The sequence below is a fragment of the Muntiacus reevesi genome, chromosome 4, assembly GCF_963930625.1.
Source record: "Muntiacus reevesi chromosome 4, mMunRee1.1, whole genome shotgun sequence".
NCBI classification, from domain to species: domain Eukaryota; kingdom Metazoa; phylum Chordata; class Mammalia; order Artiodactyla; family Cervidae; genus Muntiacus; species Muntiacus reevesi.
Window position 1 is genome coordinate 91,107,944 of NC_089252.1, and position 22,223 is coordinate 91,130,166.

The window sequence follows — 22,223 nt, forward strand, 5'->3', positions numbered from 1 at the left end:
AAAAAAGAAAAGAAAGGGGAAAGTAACTTTCTCCATTAGCTACAGTCCAGTCTGCTTCTCTAACTGACCCACATCCCTCTTTGTCATTATAAAAACAAAAACTGTGCAGTAGAAACTCATTTTATTCAGATTTTTTTTAACAAGCTCATCAAGAATACAGGCTACAGAGCTGTAACCCCCTTAAAGAAGATGGTATTTAGTTTGCAACAGATGCCTTCTAATGAAAACATTAATAGCATTTCAAAAATTTACAAAAAGTTTGATAAAATATTCTCCTAAGCAGCTAGCAGCTTTGTTTGTAAACAAAATAGAAACAACTGTTTTATCCACTGCACATCAACCAGGAGGCAAAGTGATCAAGATCATTTTTTATTTTAAACAATAATAATAAAAGCTAAACTAATTGATACCCCACATATTATAATCCTAAGGAAGGAATATTTTTGGAAGAGGATGCAGAGAGGGATTAAAACAGGATAACATCATCTCCTTTCATAGTCTTTTCATTTATTCATATTGCCTGGATACTTTACAAACTGTTTCCTACAAAATAACCATATTGTTGTTGTACACTCCATGATTCTTTTATTCTCCTTAGGAAATAAGGGTGATTCATTTCCAATCAGCTTACATAAACACACTGGAGATGTCATACGTAACAGGAGGGTGGTTTCTTTTACTTGGAGGCCTTTTCTCTGTGACAGCAGAGATAAGAACAAGGAGGCCTCTCCGTGCCGGGGCCACGGATGGCAGGATGGTTCATGCACCTCCTGTTTCAAAAACACAAACGGAAAGTAGGTCTGGACAAGGGCAAGCTGCAACTCGATTTCTGCTGCAAGCCCATCACCAGGTCAGCTCTGTTTACTCCTTCACTTTACTGATATAGTCAGTGAGCTTGGTGATGGTTTCCTCCTGCTGCTCCAGGGCATCCAGGACAATCCCCATGGGCGTCCTCTTCAGACCAGTTCCCTCCATTTTATTCTCCAGTTTGTTCTTGAGGTTCCGGAGCCTCAGCGACGCATGGATGAACATCACTACAGGGAAGTGAAAGGTGACGGTTAGCACCAGCGCACCCATTCTCCTTCCCCGCTTCACAACTGAAGTAACAACTTTCTCCACCAGCCACAGTCCAGTCTGCTTCTCTAACTGACCCACATACCAGTGTGGATCCTTAAACTTTACATAAAGCTCTTTGTCAGCCTAATGGACCCAAGTCCCTGTATGGATCCTTGGACTTGACAGTATTCTTTGTGTGTGCAGGAGAATCGTATTCAGCAGGAAGGACCATAATCTGGCAGCCATGCTCTTCCCTTCACACATTGTTATCACTGCCTTTCAGATGCTACTTAAATACCCTGAAATTCAAAGCGAATCGATGTGATTTCAACCTACCTAAAAATGAACGTAATGCTAACCTTTTCCGGAAAAGAACTCATGCTCATTTCAGGGGTTATCTGTATTTTGTTCCTGCAGGAGGCATGCAAGTGAAGTCCTCTTAGAAGGTGCCTCCTAAGGGGCAGTTTTGCGCCGTGTTGGGTATAGATATCTGGATAAAATGCTATTGCACAGTGTTGGATATAGAATGTCTGGATAAAATGCTAAGGGTTTACAGACCTTATGTAACCTGGGATTCACAGAATTTACCTGATCATTAAGAATTACCTGAGTTTGTTTGTAAGAAACAGATTTTCTCTGGCCCATCTCCTGGGCCTCCTGAACTTCTAGAACCTTTACAGGGATGGGCTCAGGAGTCTGTAGTTAAGTCAACACCTTGGGTAATCTACACCAGCACTTTTCAAACTTCTGTGTGCATATAGATCACCAGAGAGAAAGCCTGTTAGATAGGCAGATTCCCAGTCTCCAGCACCTGGAGTTGAGATTGTTGAGTTGAGATTGTTGAGACTGAGGTAGGGTTCCGGAATGTAGTTTCAGTAGGCACTGTGGATGATTCTGATGTGGGTGATCTGGGGCCCTCATTTTGAGAAGCATTCATGTGCATTTTCTCTGGAGGCTCCTAATCAAGAGTGACCGCTAGAAACATTTGAGGAGCTTTCTAAAAATACAGGTTCTTTGGACAGCCCTGTGGACCAAAGAATCAAGATCTCCAAGGGATGTGACTGAGAAATGTATATGTTAAAATCATCCTGAATGATTCTCACAATCATCAAAGTTTGGGAATCACTGATCTTGTCTAATTCCCTTCTTTTATGGATGAGTGAACTGTAGCCCATATAGTATTGTTGTTCAGTCACTCAGTAGTGTCTGAGTCTTTGTGACCCCATGGACTGCAGCACTCCAGGCTTCCCTGTCCTTCACTGTTTCCCAGAGTTTGCCCAAACTCATGTCCATTGAGTTGATGATGCCATCCAATTATTTCATTGTCTGTCACCCCCTTCTCCTCCTGCCCTCAATCTTTCCCGCATCAGGATCTTTTCCAGTGAGTCAGCTCTTCCCATATAAGACAATTGGTGCAGATCACATGGCTGGTTTCCTGCAGGTCTACGAATAGAAACCTGGACCTTTGACTCTTAACTTACGGTATGTTTCATTACACTGCTCTGTTTTCTACAAGCTGTATAGTGAGGCAGAATCACTGAAATACTGTCTCTAGCACATAAAGAAATCCTGAAGAGTATTTCAAAAGTGTCTAAATTTAATGATTTAATTATTTTATCCAATAAAATATGGGATTCACATATAAATATTCTGGGGGCTTAATCTAACAAACCCTAAACAAGGAACTGATTTTATTTAATGGAATGGCAGCACATGAAATGCTTTTAAAATTTAAAGGAATGTTCCTGTCATAATGAGTACATTATAATTCTAATTAGATTTCCATTGATGAGACTGGAGTTTTATCTGTTCTCTATTTCAGGCTTCAAGTGCTTGGGAATCTCAGTCAACAGTGCACATAGACTTTAGAAAATGTCTAGTTCTTCTACGGCCATGCCACCCTGAACGTGCCCTATCTCGTCTGATCTCGGAAGCTAAGCAGGGTCGGGCCTGGTTAGTACTTGGATGGGAGAAAATGTCTAGTTCTCGTCACCAGAACTGGAGTCCATGATTATCTGTATTCTGGGCCAACTTACAACGCTTTTGACACTAATTACGATCTTCTGAGTAAGTAGAGAGTAAACATTCATTTCTGAGTCAGCACGGGATGCCTGGCACTGAACAGTTAAGAACAGACTCTAATATCAGACAAATCTGGATGCCAATGCAGACCATGCCACTACTGTATGGCTTGGGATCTGAATTTGTTTTGTTTACTGTTGTGTCCCCAGAAGAGTGGCACAGAGGGAGTGCCCGGTACGTATTTGTGCCATTAATGGGCTATTCAGCCTTGATCTGCTGTTGCAGAAAACTCTTGATAGTTTTGCAGACCTGCCAACGCACCTCAGAAACAGGTTAGGGCATTCTCACGGGATGAATGGATCGACATTTCTTGATGATATAAGGCTCAGGTTCACTTACACAGCAAGGGAAAAGTGATACCAAACACAAAGACCATCACTCCCCCGAACATGGAGATGAGGAAGTAGCTGGCTAGCATGACCACCATGACAAACGCTGTGGGGTACTGCTTCTTCATCCGACGGAGGATGTCTTTATTGTGGGCTGCCCACACAAAGCCCGTGAACACCAGCACCACCACAATGCCTCCAAGGATCATGTTGAAGGGGCTCAGGAACCTGGAATATGGAAGAAAGGGGGAGCCCAGGTCAGGAGGAGGGAAATGAGGACGGGGGGAGGGGAAGAGTAACAACAAAGCATACTTACCAAGCCTTTTATCTAAGTTGTCTCATTTAATCCTCATATCCTGATGAGGTCGATAGTATTAAATCACTTCTCAAAGGAAGAAACTTGGGCACAGAGGTTAGAACACAGTGGAGGGAAGATTCACAGGGAGGCAGTGTACTCATACCAAACAGCCCATCACATTAGAGGCCCAGCATTTCAATAGACGAGAGCCCCTTTGTTGGATGGGCTGTCTTTAGCTTTCCTACATCCTGGACTCTAGTATTCAATGACTGTATTTTCTGAGCTCCAAGGGCTTATTTAAATCCTCCTAGAATCTGCCATGCTAGATGAACGTGGAGTTCAGGTCACACAGTGGTTCAGCCCACACACGGTGGGCTTCATAAGCCAGTCTGCAGTCACACTTGTGTCTGGACTGTACAATATTTTTAAAAACTTTTACTTGAATCCCTGTGTGTGTGTGTGTGTGTGTGTGTGTGTCTGGACTGTACAATATTTTTAAAAACTTTTACTTGAATCCCAGTGTGTGTGTGTGTGTGTGTGTGTGTGTGTGTGTGTGTGTGTGTGTGTGTGTGTGTGTGTGTGTGTGTGTGTGTGTGTCTGGACTGTACAATATTTTAAAAAACTTTTACTTGAATCCCAGTGTGTGTGTGTGTGTGTGTGTGTGTGTGTGTGTGTGTGTGTGTGTGTGTGTGTGTGTGTGTGTGTGTGTGTGTGTGTCTGGACTGTACAATATTTTAAAAAACTTTTACTTGAATCCCAGTGTGCGTGTGTGTGTGTGTGTGTGTGTGTGTGTGTTTAAATCCATCAACCTTGGGGTTTCTTGCTTCTCCTGGAAACAAGAAAATCTCACAAAACGAGGCCCAATTTCCCACGTCAGCCACTGGCTAGAGTGCCTTCTCCTTTACATAGAATAAATGCTTTCCATTTAACCTCAGCCCCGACCACTATCTACGGAAATCTTTGACACAGAGGCCCCCAGTGAAGAGCCATTAATAACTGTTTTTCTAACAGCTGCCTTGCCCTGGTCTCTTACATAAGCTGCCTGGCCCATGGAGGCATTTGGGTTTATGACTCCTGGTGTTAGAGAGGCCACTCTAATTCTTTAAAAGGCCCAGAGTATCATTAGGAGATGGGTTATCAACTGAGATTTCCAGGCATAAAACCTCAAGTTTCATTGTTACATGAGCCAAAGGTTACACTGCTGTTGATAATGGGGGAAAGCCATTTATAAAGAGGACATGTAGATCAAATACTTCATAAGTGAGAATGACTGGGCATTGTAGCCCCACCCATCCCCACCCCCAACCCAATGTGTGTATAAAATTCTTAAAAGACATTTGTGGTCAGCAAGTACGATGATTTACTAACTTTTTACCCTCCTAAGAGGCTAATGAGCATGTTGCTTGGGAAGAACAAGGAGGGGTCAGTGTGTTATCAGCATCACTGATTTGGAAGACAGGATAATGAAAGGTGATGCCAAGAACTGACTTTCTCTGAAACAGAACAGATGAAGTCATTTCATATTGGGATTTATATTTAGGATAACTAAGACTCCTTTTTAAAAAATCCCTTGAAATTTTTTGCTCTGATTCTGCCTCCTGAAACAGAAAAGCTATTTCACTATTTAATATTTAAATACTTTCAAATAGGAGTGAAGGTATTGCATATCTTAAGGGGTGAAAGCAGGGACATAATTAATGTCAAACTCCTTTGAAAAAGTTAATTTCTACTGAAATGCATGGAGCTAAACAGTGATCAAAGTAGTAGCATGTAGTTTTAAATTAAACTCTATAATAATAAGTTGCTTATTTCATTCAGAACTCTTGCAAAGACTTATACCCTTCCAGGCAAAAATCTCTTCAGAATAGATAATGGAAAGAAATTAATAAAAATACAAAGTCTGAATTGTAACAGTATTCACATGAGTGGTATTTATAACTTTTAGAAACAATGTATATGGCCAACAATGTACTACATGGTGACATATATAATTATTTTCAAAAAGTCAAAGTATGCTCTATCATGTGTGAAGGCAATAATATATTGCTTAGGTAAAAGCAACAATTCTCTCTGGTAGGTGGATTTGGAACCTATGTTATATAACTCAGAAGTAGAAATTTCTACAACCAGTACATTATTTTATGATCAGAAATAAAGTGAACATACAAAACAGAAAATGTAAAGATAGAAAAGTAACTGCTCCCCAGCCCCGGCTTCCCTGGTGGCTCAGATGGTAAAGAATCTGCTTGCAGTGCAGGAGACCTCAGCTTAATCCCTGGGTTGGGAAGATCCCCTGGAGGAGGGCATGGCCACCCCCTCCAGTATTCGTGCCTGGAGAATCCCATGGGCAGAGGAGCCTGGCGGGGGCTACAGTCCACGGGTCACACAGAGTTGGACACGACTTAGTGACTGAGCGTGCACGCAGGTTCTCCAGCCCCACACCTCTGACTTTGGGCAGGCCAACTACAACAATCTTGCCTTGCTTCATCTCTCTAGTGATGCTGATGCAATTTCAATTCCTGAGCACAGCCAAGCTCTGCCTTCTCCCACTCAAACTCTGGTTTCCGGCTCACTGTCCAGATCCTCTTTCAACTAATCCACCCCACCCCACTCCCGAAGCTTTCCCAACATCCAGCACATGTGCCTGTCTCTGTGTCCTCCTTCTCCCTCAGCGTGTTCATTATCTAGGTCTCTTGGCCCTTTTTCTTTTCTTTTTCATGATTCTATCTGGGTTATACTGTCTCTCCAGCTTTGACCCTAGAATTGGTTTGGCAAAGACAAAACTGTCCTTCAAGGTCTGGGGAAGGAAAGATCTAGGTCAGGACCAAAACAGGATCTTCTTTTGCAGGTGATGGGGAGACTGGGTGGAGAGGCTTAGAAACTCTCCCAGACTAACACATTTCATTTCTAGCACCAAAAACATTATGAGAAAAATTTAAAAGACTCTAGCAGTTTTACTGGGTAATAGGATCATGGGTAGTATATTCCCATTTGCTTATTTCTATTTTCATATTATTTCAATAATCATATATTACTTGAAGATAAAATAATTGATATTTAAAAATAAAAGTAATGGGAGAAAGTTGCCTGAAAGAGACAAACCCTTTTACATAGACTTGATGTTGACCAAATCAATATTAACTAGAAGAACTAGAGCAGAAGGTTCAAGTTTAGGAAACACCTTTGATAAGCTCCAAATAGGAGATGGTTGCGTGCTGATGACTCTGTGTGTGTATGTGCTAATCACTTCGGTCATGTCCGACTCTTTGCGACCCTGTGGACCTTAGCCCGCCAGGCTCCTCTGTCCATGAGATTCTCTCCAGGCAAGAATATTGGAATGAGTTGTCAATGCCTCCTCCAGCGTATGTTCCTGACTCAGGGATTGAACCTGTGTCTCCTGAATTGGTAGGCAGGTTCTTTATCACTAGCACCACCTGGGAGGCCCCGGAGATGGTTGGTTGGTGGAAAATGTCAAAGGTCTCCATCTCAGTTCTTCCTGGAATATCTATTAAAATACTAATTCACAAGGCAGAGCATATAATAAAATGCATGCCAAGTTTTTTCTATGTTTCTCGGTACAAGTGAGGTAGACCTCTAGGCTGAATGGCTAAATCAAGCCCAGGACCAAGAACAATGAAAAATCTAGGCCTGACTCAAGCAATTCCAAATGTACTTTTCACCTGCTCCTGTTGCTCATGTTCAAGAAGAAAGAACAGAGCAGAGAGTCCTATAGGACTGGTTTTAGCTTACCCAATGCCCAAGCTGTGATCTATAATTAGAAACTGAAGTTACAAGCTGGAAAAAATGAACAAAGTTACTTGGAGCAGAAATGATTTTCTTCTTTATTCTGCGTAAGTGGTAAGTGCAGTTCTGTTCTAAGAAAGGGGAAAGTGCACAGCACCCACTGCCCTGGCACCTCCTTGTACTTGGAGCAAAATAAAATACACAGATCATCCTCCAGAGATTAAATTATAAGTGCAATCCCATTACACGGATGAAAAAGCTGAGACCCAGGGCAGTGAATAAACATATTTAGAGGAATCCAGGGGTAGGAAAAACAGTGCCAGTTGACACAATTCATAATGTAACCCATTCTGTGTTGTTAACCAGCTCCAGGGATTTCACCCCCATCAACCATTTTAGAACCCTTTTCTTCTAGTTTGGGGTAAGCAACTAAAGGTCATTCTAGAAAATCCCTCAACATTCTCATTTGTCTCTAAAGGAAGGTAGTTATGAGCTGGTGTGGACGCAGGTCCTAAACTTACCAACGTGACTCAGCTAGCTATGGCTGTAGTTTCAACATGAGTTGCTAAAAGAAAAATAAAAATCTTGGCCAACTGCAGAATTTTAGAGCTAGCATGTATCTTGAAAACACGTCTCATTCTACACAGAAAGAGTTAGTTGCTCAGTCATGTCTGACTCTTTGTGACTCCATGAACTGTAGCCTCTGTTCATGGAATTTTCTACACAGAATTAAGAAACAGGTAAGTTAATAAATTTGTTCTGAGGCTCCCAACTGCAGTGCTAGTGATAAAAGTTTATTCAGAGATCTTCAAATTGACTCAAGTGCACATTTGTTAATGCCTGCCATGCTGTAATGCCAACAAGAACCAAAGAGGCAGTGAAATATTTTCTGAGCAACAGAAGTAGCTTTGCACTGTGTTCCAATTTTCTAACCCTCAAAAAGCTATTTTTGTAGTTTGGTTCCTGAGGAAGCCTGACTCACTAAGAAAGGGGGGGGAACAATTTACTCACAATGCCCTTCTCTAAAATGGTGATATTTTTCTGAGGTTCTGAAACAACCAGAGGAGTCACTGCAAATATGAATCCACCCATCCATTTTCTTGCTTCCTAGTGCTCTTAGGATAAAAACAGCATTTTTTACCACATTCTACAAGGTCCCACAGGGTCTGGCCCCTACCCTTCTCTGCAGCCAGGGCCACTGCATACAGTTGTGTAGCTGATATCTGGGACAAGGGAGCTGAGCTGAGGGTGGGAAACAGGAGCCTGAAATTCAGGCCACACTTCACCTGCCAAACTGTGATTTGCCTTACGCTGCATCTGCCAGGAGGAACGGACCATTGCAATCATCAGTAAGAGGGATGCCTAAGGGCTATAGCATCTCTGCCTATCAGCTTTCTCATACCACCGCCTCCTGATTTTCCACACCATCCACTGGGGTTTCCATCTATCTCTAGAGCCTACCCTGCCCCTGGCCATCCCAAGCCTGAGCACAAGCCATTCTTTCTGCCCGATTCTCTCCTATCTCCTTCAAATCTCAGCTTAATCAGCTTTTTCGTAGTCTTTCTGACCACATCCTAGCACCATCTGCCTCTTCTTCACAACCCCTAAGGTGATGCATAACTGTGTGTGTGCATCATCGCTTCAGTCACGTCCGACTCTCTGCAGCCCTGTGGACTGTAGCCTTGCCAGGCTCCCTCTCCACAGGATTCTCCAAGCAAGAATACTGGAGTGAGTTGCCATAAATTCAGTGGCAATTTGATACTTCTTTGAATGAGTATCTTATGAATGTCTCTGTCTCCCACTAGAGATTAAGCACTATGAGGGCAGGAGTCGTGACATTTTCTCCCCGGCACTTGGTACGACACCTGGCACAGAGCAGGAATTTGATAAATGTTTGTTGAAAGAAAGAAGAAAAAAAAATAAGAGTCTAGCACATTTTCCTGTTATTTAAAGTAAGCTCAGCAACTTTGTATGGCCATGAAATAAATGATGTGAGATTTATCTTGGACAAATTGCTCTTATTTCTCACTGTACACTAAGCATTACTGTAAAGATAGTCCCTGCTTTTGTACCTTCACAGAGCTGTGATGAACAAATGAAAAACTAGAAGTAGGAAAAACTCCTATGTGATATAAGAAAAGATCGGATGAGATCACAGGACCCTTGGGCTTGCTGCAAGGAGGACTCTTTTCTAAGTTCTGTCTCTAGTGCTGGCTGGGGGCCAGGAGGAGGGCAGGTAGGACAGAAGGAGATCCATCCTCCTACAGACCTGCCTACGTAGGCCCCCCTTGCTCTCGGATTCCACAGATAACCCCAAACATCTTCTGTGGTTACTTTGGTTCCCCACAGGGCTTTCTTCCTGGCAAGAACTATCTCGATTATAAAGTATAAATGTATTAAATGTACAAATCAGTTTTGAGTAAACGTGATCAGTGTCTCCTGGATCTCTTGATCACAGGCAGTTAATGTGGGGCAGAGTTCAGTCTCTTTTGTCACAGAAAGGTCAGAGTAACCTAACCTTGAGATTTTCCTAATCAACTGAATCAGCCCGCAATATTTCTTGCATACTCGCTGTGTACTGAATATTTGTTACACTGTGTGTATTGGTATCATCAAACTAAACACATCCTGATGACCCACTGTCTTGGCAACAGTTGGCATGTTAAAAGTATCCATTGTAAGATATACTTTGGGAACCTCTGTGTTTTCTTCTGTGTTTATCAAGCTCATTGCATGTTTTCTTTGTATTAAACAACAGCTTGGACCTAAGTTAGAAGCTATAAGTCTCACCTCCCACAGCCGTGAAGTTTCAGATAGTCATTATACAAGGGATTAGACTGCAGCAGATCTTTTTAAAAAATATTTATTTATTTAGCTGTGCCAGGTCTTAGTGGCAGCATGCAAACTCTTAGTTGCAGCATGTGGGATCCAGTTCCTCAACAGGGATCAGACCTGGGACCTCCCACCTTGGGAGCACAGAACCCTAGCCACTGGATCACCAGGGAAGTCCCAGAAAATCCTTTTTAAACTTTTTATTATGGCAAATTCTAAAGGTAAAGAGAATGGTGTAATGAACCTTCATGTATACTGATCACTGCCTTCAACAATTAGAAACTCATGGTTAATCTCATAATAATGCTTTAGAACTCAAGTGGAAAGATGTTTGTTTAAAAACTGTTCTTTCTGAATGCTTTTAGTTGAGGTAACTAAATTGTTGTCACATGGAAAGTTCTTACAGCTCTGTGGAGAGAAGACAGTTGTTTGGACAAATGCTAGGGAGTCTGGTGACACATAAACTCCCCTCCTACAAGCAAATCCTTCTCTATTTATCTTCCACTAACCCTGGAGAAGGAAATGGCAACCCACTCCAGTATTCTTGCCTGGAGAATTTCATGGACAGAGGAGACTGGTGGGCTACAGTCTGTGCGGTTGCAAAGAGTAGGACACAAGCGACTAACACATTCACTTTCAACTCCAATTTCTGCAATTCCTTTGTATTTCGTTTGTAATTGTATTGTATACAATTGTATACAATTCCTTTGTATTTCCTGGAGATAAGGAGGATTTCACTGATGGGATACAAAGGAGATTCGCAGAAGCAGAAGCCAAAGCCTCCACTTGGGATAGACCTTCTGCCTTCCAAGTGTCTCCATTTTGTGAATGCTCCCTAGGAGAAAAGATCGGAAAATCCTATCTATTTATATGGGTAAATGCTTCCAGAACTGAAAGACAGCCTACAGGTTTTGCTTAAAATCACAGACACAAAAGTGTTCCCTGAAACAAGAAGCCAAGCTCCCACAAGAGACAGGATGGATGTTCTAAGTATTCTGAAGCTGAGTCATTCATTTATCCAAAACAAAAATTAAAAAAGTCCAATGGCACTGCTCAATTTGGTCAACGTCCAGTTCACCTTTTAGAATTGCATTTCCTGTACAGAGCTCTCGGCCCCTAGTAAGCTGACTGAGAGCTTTTGCCCTCTTAAAAAGAGATCAAAAAGAACCCCAAATCCACTTATTTATTTGTACATTTACCCAGAATCATTGTAAATCCTTACACAGGCAAAGGAGACATAAACTACTAACCCCAGTCTGGCAGCAGTAGGGGATTTTTTTTTTTTTAAGGGTATATGGGGAGATGTTGAGAAAAACAAGGTTACATACGTAGTGTCAGAGAAGATGATCTAATGAATTCTTATTTGATGAGGAATTTTCAGATCAAAATTTTACTGAGTGTTGATAGACCTCTTCAAGTTCTACATTCGGAAGAAACACATTCCCTGCCAGGGAAAGACATGTGCCAGCATGCCAAGCGCAGTGCCTCAAGTGCAAATAAAAGTGTGTGGGAGGGCAGGGAGAGATGAGTTCTGGGAGGACTGTGGAAGGTTGGGTGGACTTGTACTCCCACGGGTATCATCAGGGCATCCACAGTATCTGGGATGGAGCAGGTGCTCAGTAAATATCTGTCCAACTGAGTAGACGGCATCTGAGCCACAAGTGAGGATGGTTCCACTTAATAATCCTTTCTCCATCCACATACTTAGTGCCTCTCCCACTTTTTGACACCTGCGAGTTTTGCAATTTGCAATCATTAATGTATGGGGAGATCAGGTTAAGTCAGGTTGAAAACGATGTGTGTTTATATACACGTATGTTTCTGTACGCTTGCTATACTCGTATGAAAATTGATTATTATGTTTTCAGCATCATCTTGGTGCCTGTCTAGACTCTAAAAAGTTATAAGGGGAGGAACCACAGCTGTCTTATTCTTCACTGTATCTCCCAGCATAATATCTGAGATATTGGTAAGTGATTCATACTCTTAGTGGAATCAATAAAGGAAGCAACACAAGTGAGAGGAATGTAGAACTGGCTTTGAAGCTGATAAATTTCAGGAAACACTTCCATTAAGTTCAGCATAAACAGACTGCAATTAATGCTATCTGCAAAGGTTTTAATACATTCCCCTCCATCCAAGGGCTCTCTGACTCTTCTCTTCCTCTACCAACTAGAAACTTAAAAGGTATGAACAATCTGCCCATTTCTTAAAACCAGATATTGGTAGCTACCAGCCTAGAACATAAAATGAGACCACTCATTTTGAAAAAGATTACAGTATAGTCTTTTCAGATAGAATTACCAGCCTTCCAGAAACTCCTTACCATCCCAAGCATCTGAAAGCAAAAATCGGTAACTGTAGTTTCTGCCCAGTGGTAACACCTGCATAGCCCATACAGGGATGAAGTACTTCAGCTAACAAAATATGAGCTGATTCACTCACCAGCTACATTATGTTGCCTTAAAGGAGAAGCACCAATGTACATCATTGAGAATAAAGGTGCCTTTCTGGCTGGAGACACAGCAGAGGCATGTACCTAACTCACAGAATCTGTGTGTGGTGAGTACTTTTGAGGCCACAGCAGAAAATATGTGTTCCAATGGCAGGGAGTATTTGTGAAAGGGAGAAGGCATGATAATACAAATGTTGTGAGTCAGGTATGCTGTTGAATTTGGTTAATAAGGAGCTTTAGAATATATGCAATGGCTTAATGGACAAAGTATTTCAATTATACTAATAAACCAAGCTTCTATTAGCAGCTTTGATTCAAATTAGCCTCGTGACCTTCACATCTATGAAAGCTGTGGGGTTTGATGGGATCAGTATTTCTTTTTTTTTTTTAGCTTTCTTTTTTTCTTTCTCTCTCTTTTTTTTTTAGTTTCTAAATTATGAGAATATGATAACATGTACAGGAAACTTGAAAAATGTGGAACAAAGTTACATATGGTCCCGCTATATAAGTAGATAAATTAAGATTTTTAATTAAAATTTTAATATCAGACTCTAAAGAATGAATAGAATGAATATACAGAGAAGTAGAAGGATACAGAAGACCTAAAAAGTACCATGAACCAATTCAACATAATTTAAGATTTATATAATTTTCACACAATGGTAGGATACAAATTCTCTTCAAGTTCCCTTAGACCGTAAACTAGGAGACACTGGAACATATCCAGGGACATAAAACAAGGTGCAAAAATTTCATGGCCTAAAGGTACTGAAATCTATATATAGAGTCTGTTCTCTTATCACTGTGGGATTATGTTAGAAATCAATAACAAAAGATGTTTTTAAAATAGTTCACGTATTTTCAAGTTCAATGTGACATTTACCAACAGAGATCTTTGAGTTAGCCATTGAAAGCTTCGAAGTTAGAAGACTGAAAAAAACACAGAGGGTGATTGCAGAGAAGAAGGCATTTAAATGAGAATATCAAAGATACTTTAAAACCTCCAAGTATCTAGAAATTAAATGTCCACTATTAAATGATGGGTAAGAATTGATGCTTTTGAATTGTGGTGTTGGAGAAGACTCTTGAGAGTCCCTTGGACTGCAAAGAGACCAAACCAAACAATCCTAAAGGAAATCAGTCCTGAATATTCATTGGAAGGACAGATGCTGAAACTGAAGCTCCAATACTTTGGCCACCTGATGTGAAGAGCTGACTCATTTGAGAAGACCCTGATGCTGGGAAAGATTGAAGACAGGAGCAGAAGGGGACGACAGAGGATGAGATGGTTGGATGGCATCACCAGCTCGATGGACATGAGTTTGAGCAAGCTCCAGGAGTTGGTGCTGCAGCCCATGGGGTCGCAAAGAGTTGGACATGATGGAGCGACTGAACTGAACTGATATCTAACAAGCCATAACAAGGAAAATTAGAACATATTTATAATATAATAGGGATCAGTACTTCTCAGTTTCAACTTAGGAGACATATCAGAATTACTTGGGGCATTGAAAAAAAAAAAAAAAAAAACAGATGCCTGAACCTAGCCAAGAACTATACACCAAGAATCTCCAAAGGTAACATCTGGGCTTAGAGGTTGATTTATTTATATTTTCTTACTCTTTCCTTTGAACCAGATCAGATCAGTGTTTTTTAAATTGTAATGCACCTAAGACTCATCTAAGTGTTGTGTTAAAATACAGATTCTGACCCAAGAGGTCTGGGATGGACCCTGAAAGTCTGCATTTCTAACAGCCTCCCAGGGTGAAAAAAAAAAATACTGCAGTTCCATGGTCCACAGTTTGGACAGATTTCTCTAGCAAATCTTTTGGCGTTCTTTTAAGCACATGGATGCCTGTCTACAACTAGAATGTATCACATACTTGGTACTTAAATTGCATGTGCAATTAGGTTATGCCTTTGCTTTTCACTTTGAAAATAGAGACATCTATTGCTATAGACAACAGAAAAAGAATATCCAGTGCTAAGATGTCTCCTGTGAAGGATGGAGGAGGTTAAGTCATGTCTTTTTCTATCTTAAACATTGTTCCTTTCTTGCTTTAAATGAGGCAAAATCATGTTCAACAGAACACGCATTCCTCAGCTTGTTATTCATGCTTCTTTAACTCATTTGATCTCTTCTGGAGTGATGCCTGCATTTCAAAAGGAAACTCAACTCTTCAAGAAAGCAAAGTTTTCTAAGTAACAGAAGTTGCAATTATTAAACGGTAACTATAAACCTAGAAGAGTCAGACGGGGAGGAAGATGAGAGGGAGGTTCAAAAGGGAGGGAATATATGTATACCTATGGCTGATTCATGTTGAGGTTTGACAGAAAACAACAACATTCTGTAAAGCAATTATCCTTCAATTAAAAAATAAATACATTTTTATAAATAAAAATAAAGAAAAATTCTAAAGTAATCACCTAATAGTTCTGTTCAAGAGAATACACAAGTTGGGAGACTTCTAAACATGTCTGTAATCTAGGATTTCATAGAATAATAGCAGTTAACATTTGAGTGTTATCATTTGCTAGGCCCCAGTGTGATTTATATTAATGAAGTCATCTGATTCCTATTCTATAGCAGAAAAACTCCAGGGCAAGTGGACTTTTGAACAGAAAGTGAATAAAAGCAAATGCCATAGGTCTATCAAAAGATAAAAAGACTGAGTCTGTGGAACCAGTAGAGTCTTCTAAGCAAAGCAGAAAAAGAATGATCATGTAACAAATATAATAAATTAAGGCTCATGATCAAAGCTGTATAAAGCTTCAAATCCATGCCATTCTAATGTTTGAAAAGTCAGGAGCCAGGACCTAATGTCAAACTGCTCTGTTCTGTCCTTGCAAAACTCTGTTTTTGTAATTTGTTATAAAGCAACTTGCTTTCCAGGTGGCTCAGTGGTAAAGAATCTGCCTGTCAATGCAGGAGATATGGGTTTGACCCCTAGGCTATTGGGAAGATCCCCTGGAGAAGGAAATGGCAACCTACTCCAGTTTTCTTGCCTGGGAAAACCCATGGACAGAGGAGCCTAGCGGGCTACAGTCTATGGGGTCACAAAGAGTCAGACATGATTGAGTGACTAAACAATAGCAACAATGATAAAGCAACTTGCATTTAGTAAAGATGATGTTGAAGAATCATATTTTTCTTGGCAAGAAAGCAGTGGTTCTCAATTGGGGTGATTTGGATCCCAAGGGGACATTTGGCAATGTCTGGAGACAGTTTTGATTGTCACAACTGAAGGGGAGGGTGCTTTTCTCTTTTATTGCAAATTACATTTTATGAATAAAACAAGTACAAACTAATGTATCAATATTCACATAGCAGAGAGCAGAGATAGTGCTAAACATCCTACAATACACATGATAGTCCCCTACAACAAAGTATTCTACCATCCACAATGTCAGTAGCACCCAGACAGAGAAACATTACAGAAGGGTATTTCACTGCATTTGCAAGGGCAATATGAAGTAATCAAGAGTCTGACTTTTAAACTTTTTAAAATTGAATGTTTACACCATAGTAATCCTAACCAATACGTAGTGAGCACTGTCAGTAACAACCCCCGTTAGTCGCACTCTAGGAGCATGTTGCTGTTAGATGCTGGCTGTTGCTGTGTGCTTCGAAATAATTTATTCCCTTAAGTAGGTTAAAAGTTGGCCCCCACCATCATGTTGAAACCTTATGTTCATTTATTTATTTTCACTCATCAGCTAAGCATCTGCTATATTCTTGGCCTCAGGGATCCAGAGAATAAAAATAATGTTAAGCACAACAACAAGAAAAAACCCCCCACAAACAACACCCACAGTCTCTGGCCTCAAGGTGTCAAGAGCAGAGAGTGATGAGAAGTGAACAGACAACCTAAAACTTGTGGGGTAAGTACCAGCAAAAGATAGACACAGGTGTGGGGAGGGAGGGGGGAGGGAGAGTGTTTCCTCAAAGAGATGGTCCCAAAGCCGAGTCCTGGAGGAGAAGCAGGGGTAGGTGGGTGAGTTGGGGACTGGTGTTTGGGTCGATGGAGCTGCTGGGATCAAGATGCTACCTGTGTTTCTCTGTTAGTCTATGATAACACTAACAGTGATAAAAATAATAATAAAACTCCCAAAATAAATTTCTTGGAGCAAACAGTAGGGGCCAGACACTGTATTAAGAAACTTGCCTATATTAACTCAGATAATCCTCACAAAAGCCCTATAACACAGGTACTGTGAATAGTCTCATTTCACAGGGAGGAAACTGAGGCAAAGGGTGGTCCAAGTGACCTACCCAAGGTCACATGGCTAGTGACTGGTAGTTGGGATTCAAAATTGACTTAACCAGGCACCAGTGCCTAAATTCTTAACTACTATTATCTACTATGTGAAGAGACAGAAGACATGGCAATTGTCCCCACCAGGTCTGTTAGTTAAGAGACTCACTCAGACTTAATCTAAAAGGCAGAATAGATTCCATATAGGAATGGAAGTCATATGCCTGGGAAGCCATGCTATTAGGATGAAGACCAAACTTTTCTAATCATGAATTGTCAGGCCATGCCTGATCGGGCCCTCACTCACAGATCCGTCTCTATCTCAATCCCTCTTAATCTCCATCTCAGTCTGGGCAGCCCCTCAGTTGTTCTGGAGCCAGATGATAGCCACTTTGCTTGCCCCCTCCAAGTCTGCAGTGTTCAAGAGCAGCTTCACTCTTTCCTGACCCAAGCCAGTTTTCAACACCGGAACATTCAGAGTTGAGGCTGAAGCCCTCCAACAATGACCCGATGGCCTCTCCCATCCAGCAGCGGGCGGCACCACTGAAGAAGACCCTTCAAACACAATCCTTTCCCCAGGAAACACCTGGGCCGTATTTTCACACACACTCTACCAAGATATGATGAGAACCCATCAGATGCAGGTAGAGGATCCAGGTGAAAAGCCTCCAGTACTGTTGTGACCCTCCCATCTACGGACGTCACAAAAGAAAATTTCTCTTTAGAATGAGAAACATATTCCGGAGTCAGCTAAGCTCCCTGACCCTGAAGATACTTGGTTTTTTCCAGCTTTAAGACACTCTAACCTCATGACTCAGAGGAAGGTGGAAAAGTAGTTAAGAGCACAAGCCTGGGATTGTGACTTTGGGCTGGTCATGTAACCTCTCTGAACCTCAGGTTTAGTAATAATATCTCATCTCACTGGGCTGTATTATGTAGCAAAGTATCTGGCACATGCAGCACTTAATAAATGTTAGCTTTTATTATAATTAAATTATGAAGAAAGAAATGAGCAATCTGGAAAGAACTATAGGCTGTGTGTTTGTAGATGCATAGGAAACAGTTGAAGATGTCACAAAAGATTTTACTGGGGTACAAAGGAAATCCCACACTTGACATACAATCTTCAAAACAACTGACTAGCTTGTATCTTTTGTAAGTTTTTAAAGATAAAGTTAATAAACAATGAAATAGCTACTTTGTACTTTCATAAGTTTGACTGCCAATCAACAGCTCCTGCTTGAAAAGGGAAATGGGAAGGGCCAACATCCCAAACTGCCTGAGTTAGTGGGCTAAGACTTCACAATGAAGGAGCTATATTTAGTCAGCGGCTGCCCCTGGCATTCACAGTGAAAAATGAATGCCATCAAGGTAGCAAGGCTACCAGAGCTTGTGTCCATCTGGGCAGTATATCTTTTTGCAAAGCAAGTGTTTTGTTTTGTTTTGTCTTCTGTACATTTGATTGGTCTGTGTCAAATCATGCCCAATATCTAAGCCTTTGGGGGGGGGGGTACCTAAAAAAAAAAGACCCCTAGCTAGATCATTAGATAAGCTGCCTTTCCAAGGGAAAAGAAAATGAAAGCAAAACAAGAGATGCAATCCTATTCACCTATGATTTTTTTAAAGACATTTTTTTATTGCTCTGGGAAATACGCATTAAGCATGAAGCTAGGGGAAGGTTTACAAGGCAGCTGATCCAGGCCTGTCCCACTCCAACTAATTTTAACTTGGCAGAGTCTATTCAGAGGCCAGTACCCTCCACACACCAAGCTGTTCTGAGTTCGTTAAGCAACACATCGTGAGGCTCTGAGTAATTGTCTACCGAACCCCACAAATGAGAGTCCTTTTCTGCAAAGGGGCAAACAGCCTGAACCATAACAGAAATTATGAACTCCTTTTCTTTCCCCTGAGCTGGCTATCAGGTCCTACATCTTCTCAACAACTGTCGCATGCTCTTTGGCCAGGATTCATGTGTGATTGATCTGGGTGTGCCTGAGCTTGGTACAGAGAAGTGACTCAATAAATAAGCCAAAGAACAGTAAACCAACTTCAGAAACCACCCTATTCACCCTTCCCCACACCTTCCAAGTTTAGATTTTTCCTTTCTCCCAGGCCAACTTTCTTTTTCCCTGTGTTCAATTTCAAACAGAAATGTCAGCCACTTCTTTAATGACAAGTGGATTCCTTTATAAAGTCTGAGGGTGGTTTTTTCTTTAAAGATGCATGGGATCAGCAAGATGAATAGAATAGCACCACACCATCTTGCAAAAATGAGTGAAGCATTTCTTAAAGGATGACCTACAAGAAAAAGTGGTTTCTAGAAGAGCAGGTGTTGGGTAAAATCGTATGGAACACAGGACACTTAATTTTAAGACCGGGTGCGAAGATAAAGTGACCATCCCTGGCAAGTCCTGGAAGGAAAAAAGAGCAAAAGGGACACCGTTTCTACATGGCAGACTTCGCCCCATACTGGGAGATGCGCCACCAGGCTACACCCACCCTTTTGCTCCCAAGCTCAGCTTTCTCGTACAATGTGGCAGGCGCTAGGCCGAGAAACTCAGAAAGAGCATCGCTTCTCTGATGTCCTTTTTACTCTAACACCCCAGAAAGCAAGTTCGGATCCATTCCCCGGGGCCCGAAACCTTCCAGGACGGCGTCCGCCCCAGCCAGCTGCAGGATAAGGTTACACCACTTTTCTCTTTCTTCTTATTTTTAAGAGACCGGGGCGCGACAAATATCAACCACAGCAAAAGCGTAATAGGGGCGAAGGAAGAAAAAAAAATGTCATTTTTTTCTTGCTAGAGGTTGGCAATATTTCCGCACTCCCTAGGACTCCTTTCACGCTTCAGCCCGAGGCGCAGAAAAGAAAAAGAACCCCAGATTGCTGTGGCCTCGCCCTGCGAACAAGTGTCCACGGGTTTGCCCGCTTGCAATCATCAGGACAGGAGGCCGGCGCGGAGAGCGCTTCCGCAGCCCGGGATCTTGCACCCAGAGCCCGCTCCGTGCCGACCCCGATCACTGCCCGGGAGGGGAACCCCACTCACCCCACAACGGAAATCATCATGGCAGCCACCACCAGGTAGTTGGTCTGGTAGTAGAGCAGGTTGCTCACCACACGGTTGTTCCATTTGGAAATGTCCCTGAAGTCCGGCCGGGCAAAGCGGTCAGAGCCTGGGAAGAAATCGTCCCAGGCGCGGAGAGGCGCGATAGTCACATCCATGTCTCGCGTCCCACCTTCTTGCTCTTTGCTTCTGGAATCTGACGGCGGCGGCGCGGCAGCAGATCAGCTGAGCTGGGTTAAAGTTGACAGGAGGCTCTGCCTCGGTCGGCTCTGCGGTTGGCGGACAGTGGAGTAAAGGAAATTGGGAGCGGACGGGCGTTTCTTCTCTTCTTTACTTCTTGATTGGTTCTAAGCGGTTGGTTACAGGAAAACAGGGGCCCCCGAAGCAGAGCAGAGATGAACAGACAGAAAGTAGCTAGCGGAAATCCTCTGGGTGAAGTGAGGTGGCAGAGCCTTCCCCGGCAGTCCGAATACAAACAACCTTTAAAATACCCCTTTTGAATGTTTAACCTAGGAATGTCGTCTGGACTTTAGGGAAAATTTTTGCAGCTGTTCAGATGCGCCAATCTGAGTGAAACGGAGTGGAAGGTAACTGTAGTGTTACTGAAGGATGTGCTGGTTTTGAAAGTCAAGTCGTTACTAGCCTTTGCATATCCAAATGCAATTCACATGTTTTCTGGTTCACGATGAGTCACCGTAAGTGAAATCAGATTGGCCAAATGGAAAAGAAATACGTGTGTAGAACAGAACGGCTGGTTTGTTTTTTCACTCCCCTTCTTTATTCTCCATCTTTGTTTTCTATGGGCAAATTTATACACCTACTGTGCCGTTCTGATGAAGTGGGCACTCAGGTCACTTCAACCCTGAGCTGAGCATATTGTTTTGTTTGAAAGTAAACAGTGATCTGCAGTATACTGATTGTTCTGCTGGAAATACTGTTCCAGTATTTTCTGGACAGAAACATGGATTCCACTCCAAAAGTTTTTCTTACTTTTGTCCTAATTTCTGTGCACAACTCTAAAGGAGCATAGTATTTTAATAGATAATGTGGTAGCTCCGTATCCCAGCCCAAAGAACTGCCAAGAGATGTAATAGTTGTAAATTTCCTTCTTGGGGGTTCCAAAGAGTCATCTTTTTTTTTCAGTTAAGGGAGTGGTTGATAAAGGAAACCTCCTGGTATCAAAATGCATGAGAATAAAGTACTTTGGTTAATATTAGATCATGTGATTTCTAAGATGCTAATGTCTAAGATAATCAAATCTCTAAACCGGGAAGTGGTGCTGTTTTTAAAAATTGAATTCATTTTCCTTAGACCACCAATTTTCAAAAAAGTTGGAAAGTGATAAAATGTATGTAATGCAAAGTCTTGAAGACATAATTTGATTTCCCTGGATAATTCAAAAGGTAGCTAAGGAAATTTCAGCGGCTCTAAGAAATTAATCCTGCTACTGGTGTTTAGAAAAGTATGATGATTGGATAGAATCAGTGCTAAGATATAGCATTCAGTTCAGTTCAGTCACTCAGTTGTGTCCAACTCTTCGTGACCCCATGGACTGCAGCACGCCAGACCTCCCTGTCCATCACCAGCTCCTGGAGTTTACCCAAGTCAGTGATGCCATCCAACCAACTCATCCTCTGTTGTCCCATTATCCTCCCACCTTCAATCTTTCCCAGCATCAGGGTCTTTTCAAATGAGTCAGTTCTTCATATCAGATAGCCAAAGTATTGGAGTTTCAGTTTCAGCATCAGTCTTTCCAGTGAATATTCAGGACTAATTTCCTTTAGACTGATTGGTTGGATCTCCTTGCAGTCCAAGGGACTCTCAAGAGTCTTCTCCAACATCACAGTTCAAAAGCATCAATTCTTCAGTGCTCAGCTTTCTTTATAGTCCAACTCTCACATCCATACATAACTACTGGAAAAATCATAGCCTTGATGCTTTCTGAATTTTGTTTACAATGTTAAAGTGTTCCTGAGCTCTCACATTTTCTTGACTCTGAAAAAATGGGAAGGTTTAAAGTCAGAGCAAAATTAAAGTCCTAGCTCCTTTGTTACTGGTGGGTGATTTTGGAGAAATTACTTAATTTCCTCCAACCTGTTTCTTCATGTG

The 22,223-nt window shown here is 41.7% G+C and overlaps 1 protein-coding gene across 1 annotated transcript; it reads right to left on the bottom strand.

Moving 5' to 3' along the window:
- Nucleotides 1-104: 104 nt before the first annotated feature.
- Nucleotides 105-20,752, bottom strand: ARL6IP5 (ADP ribosylation factor like GTPase 6 interacting protein 5). Its single transcript, XM_065933307.1, has 3 exons — nucleotides 20,097-20,752; nucleotides 3,478-3,695; nucleotides 105-1,034 (listed from the first exon to the last, which is right to left on the bottom strand). The coding sequence occupies exons 1-3, from the start codon at nucleotides 20,270-20,272 to the stop codon at nucleotides 862-864; spliced, it is 567 nt and encodes a 188-aa protein (XP_065789379.1). The 5' UTR covers nucleotides 20,273-20,752; the 3' UTR covers nucleotides 105-861.
- Between the last annotated feature and the right edge of the window lie 1,471 nt (nucleotides 20,753-22,223).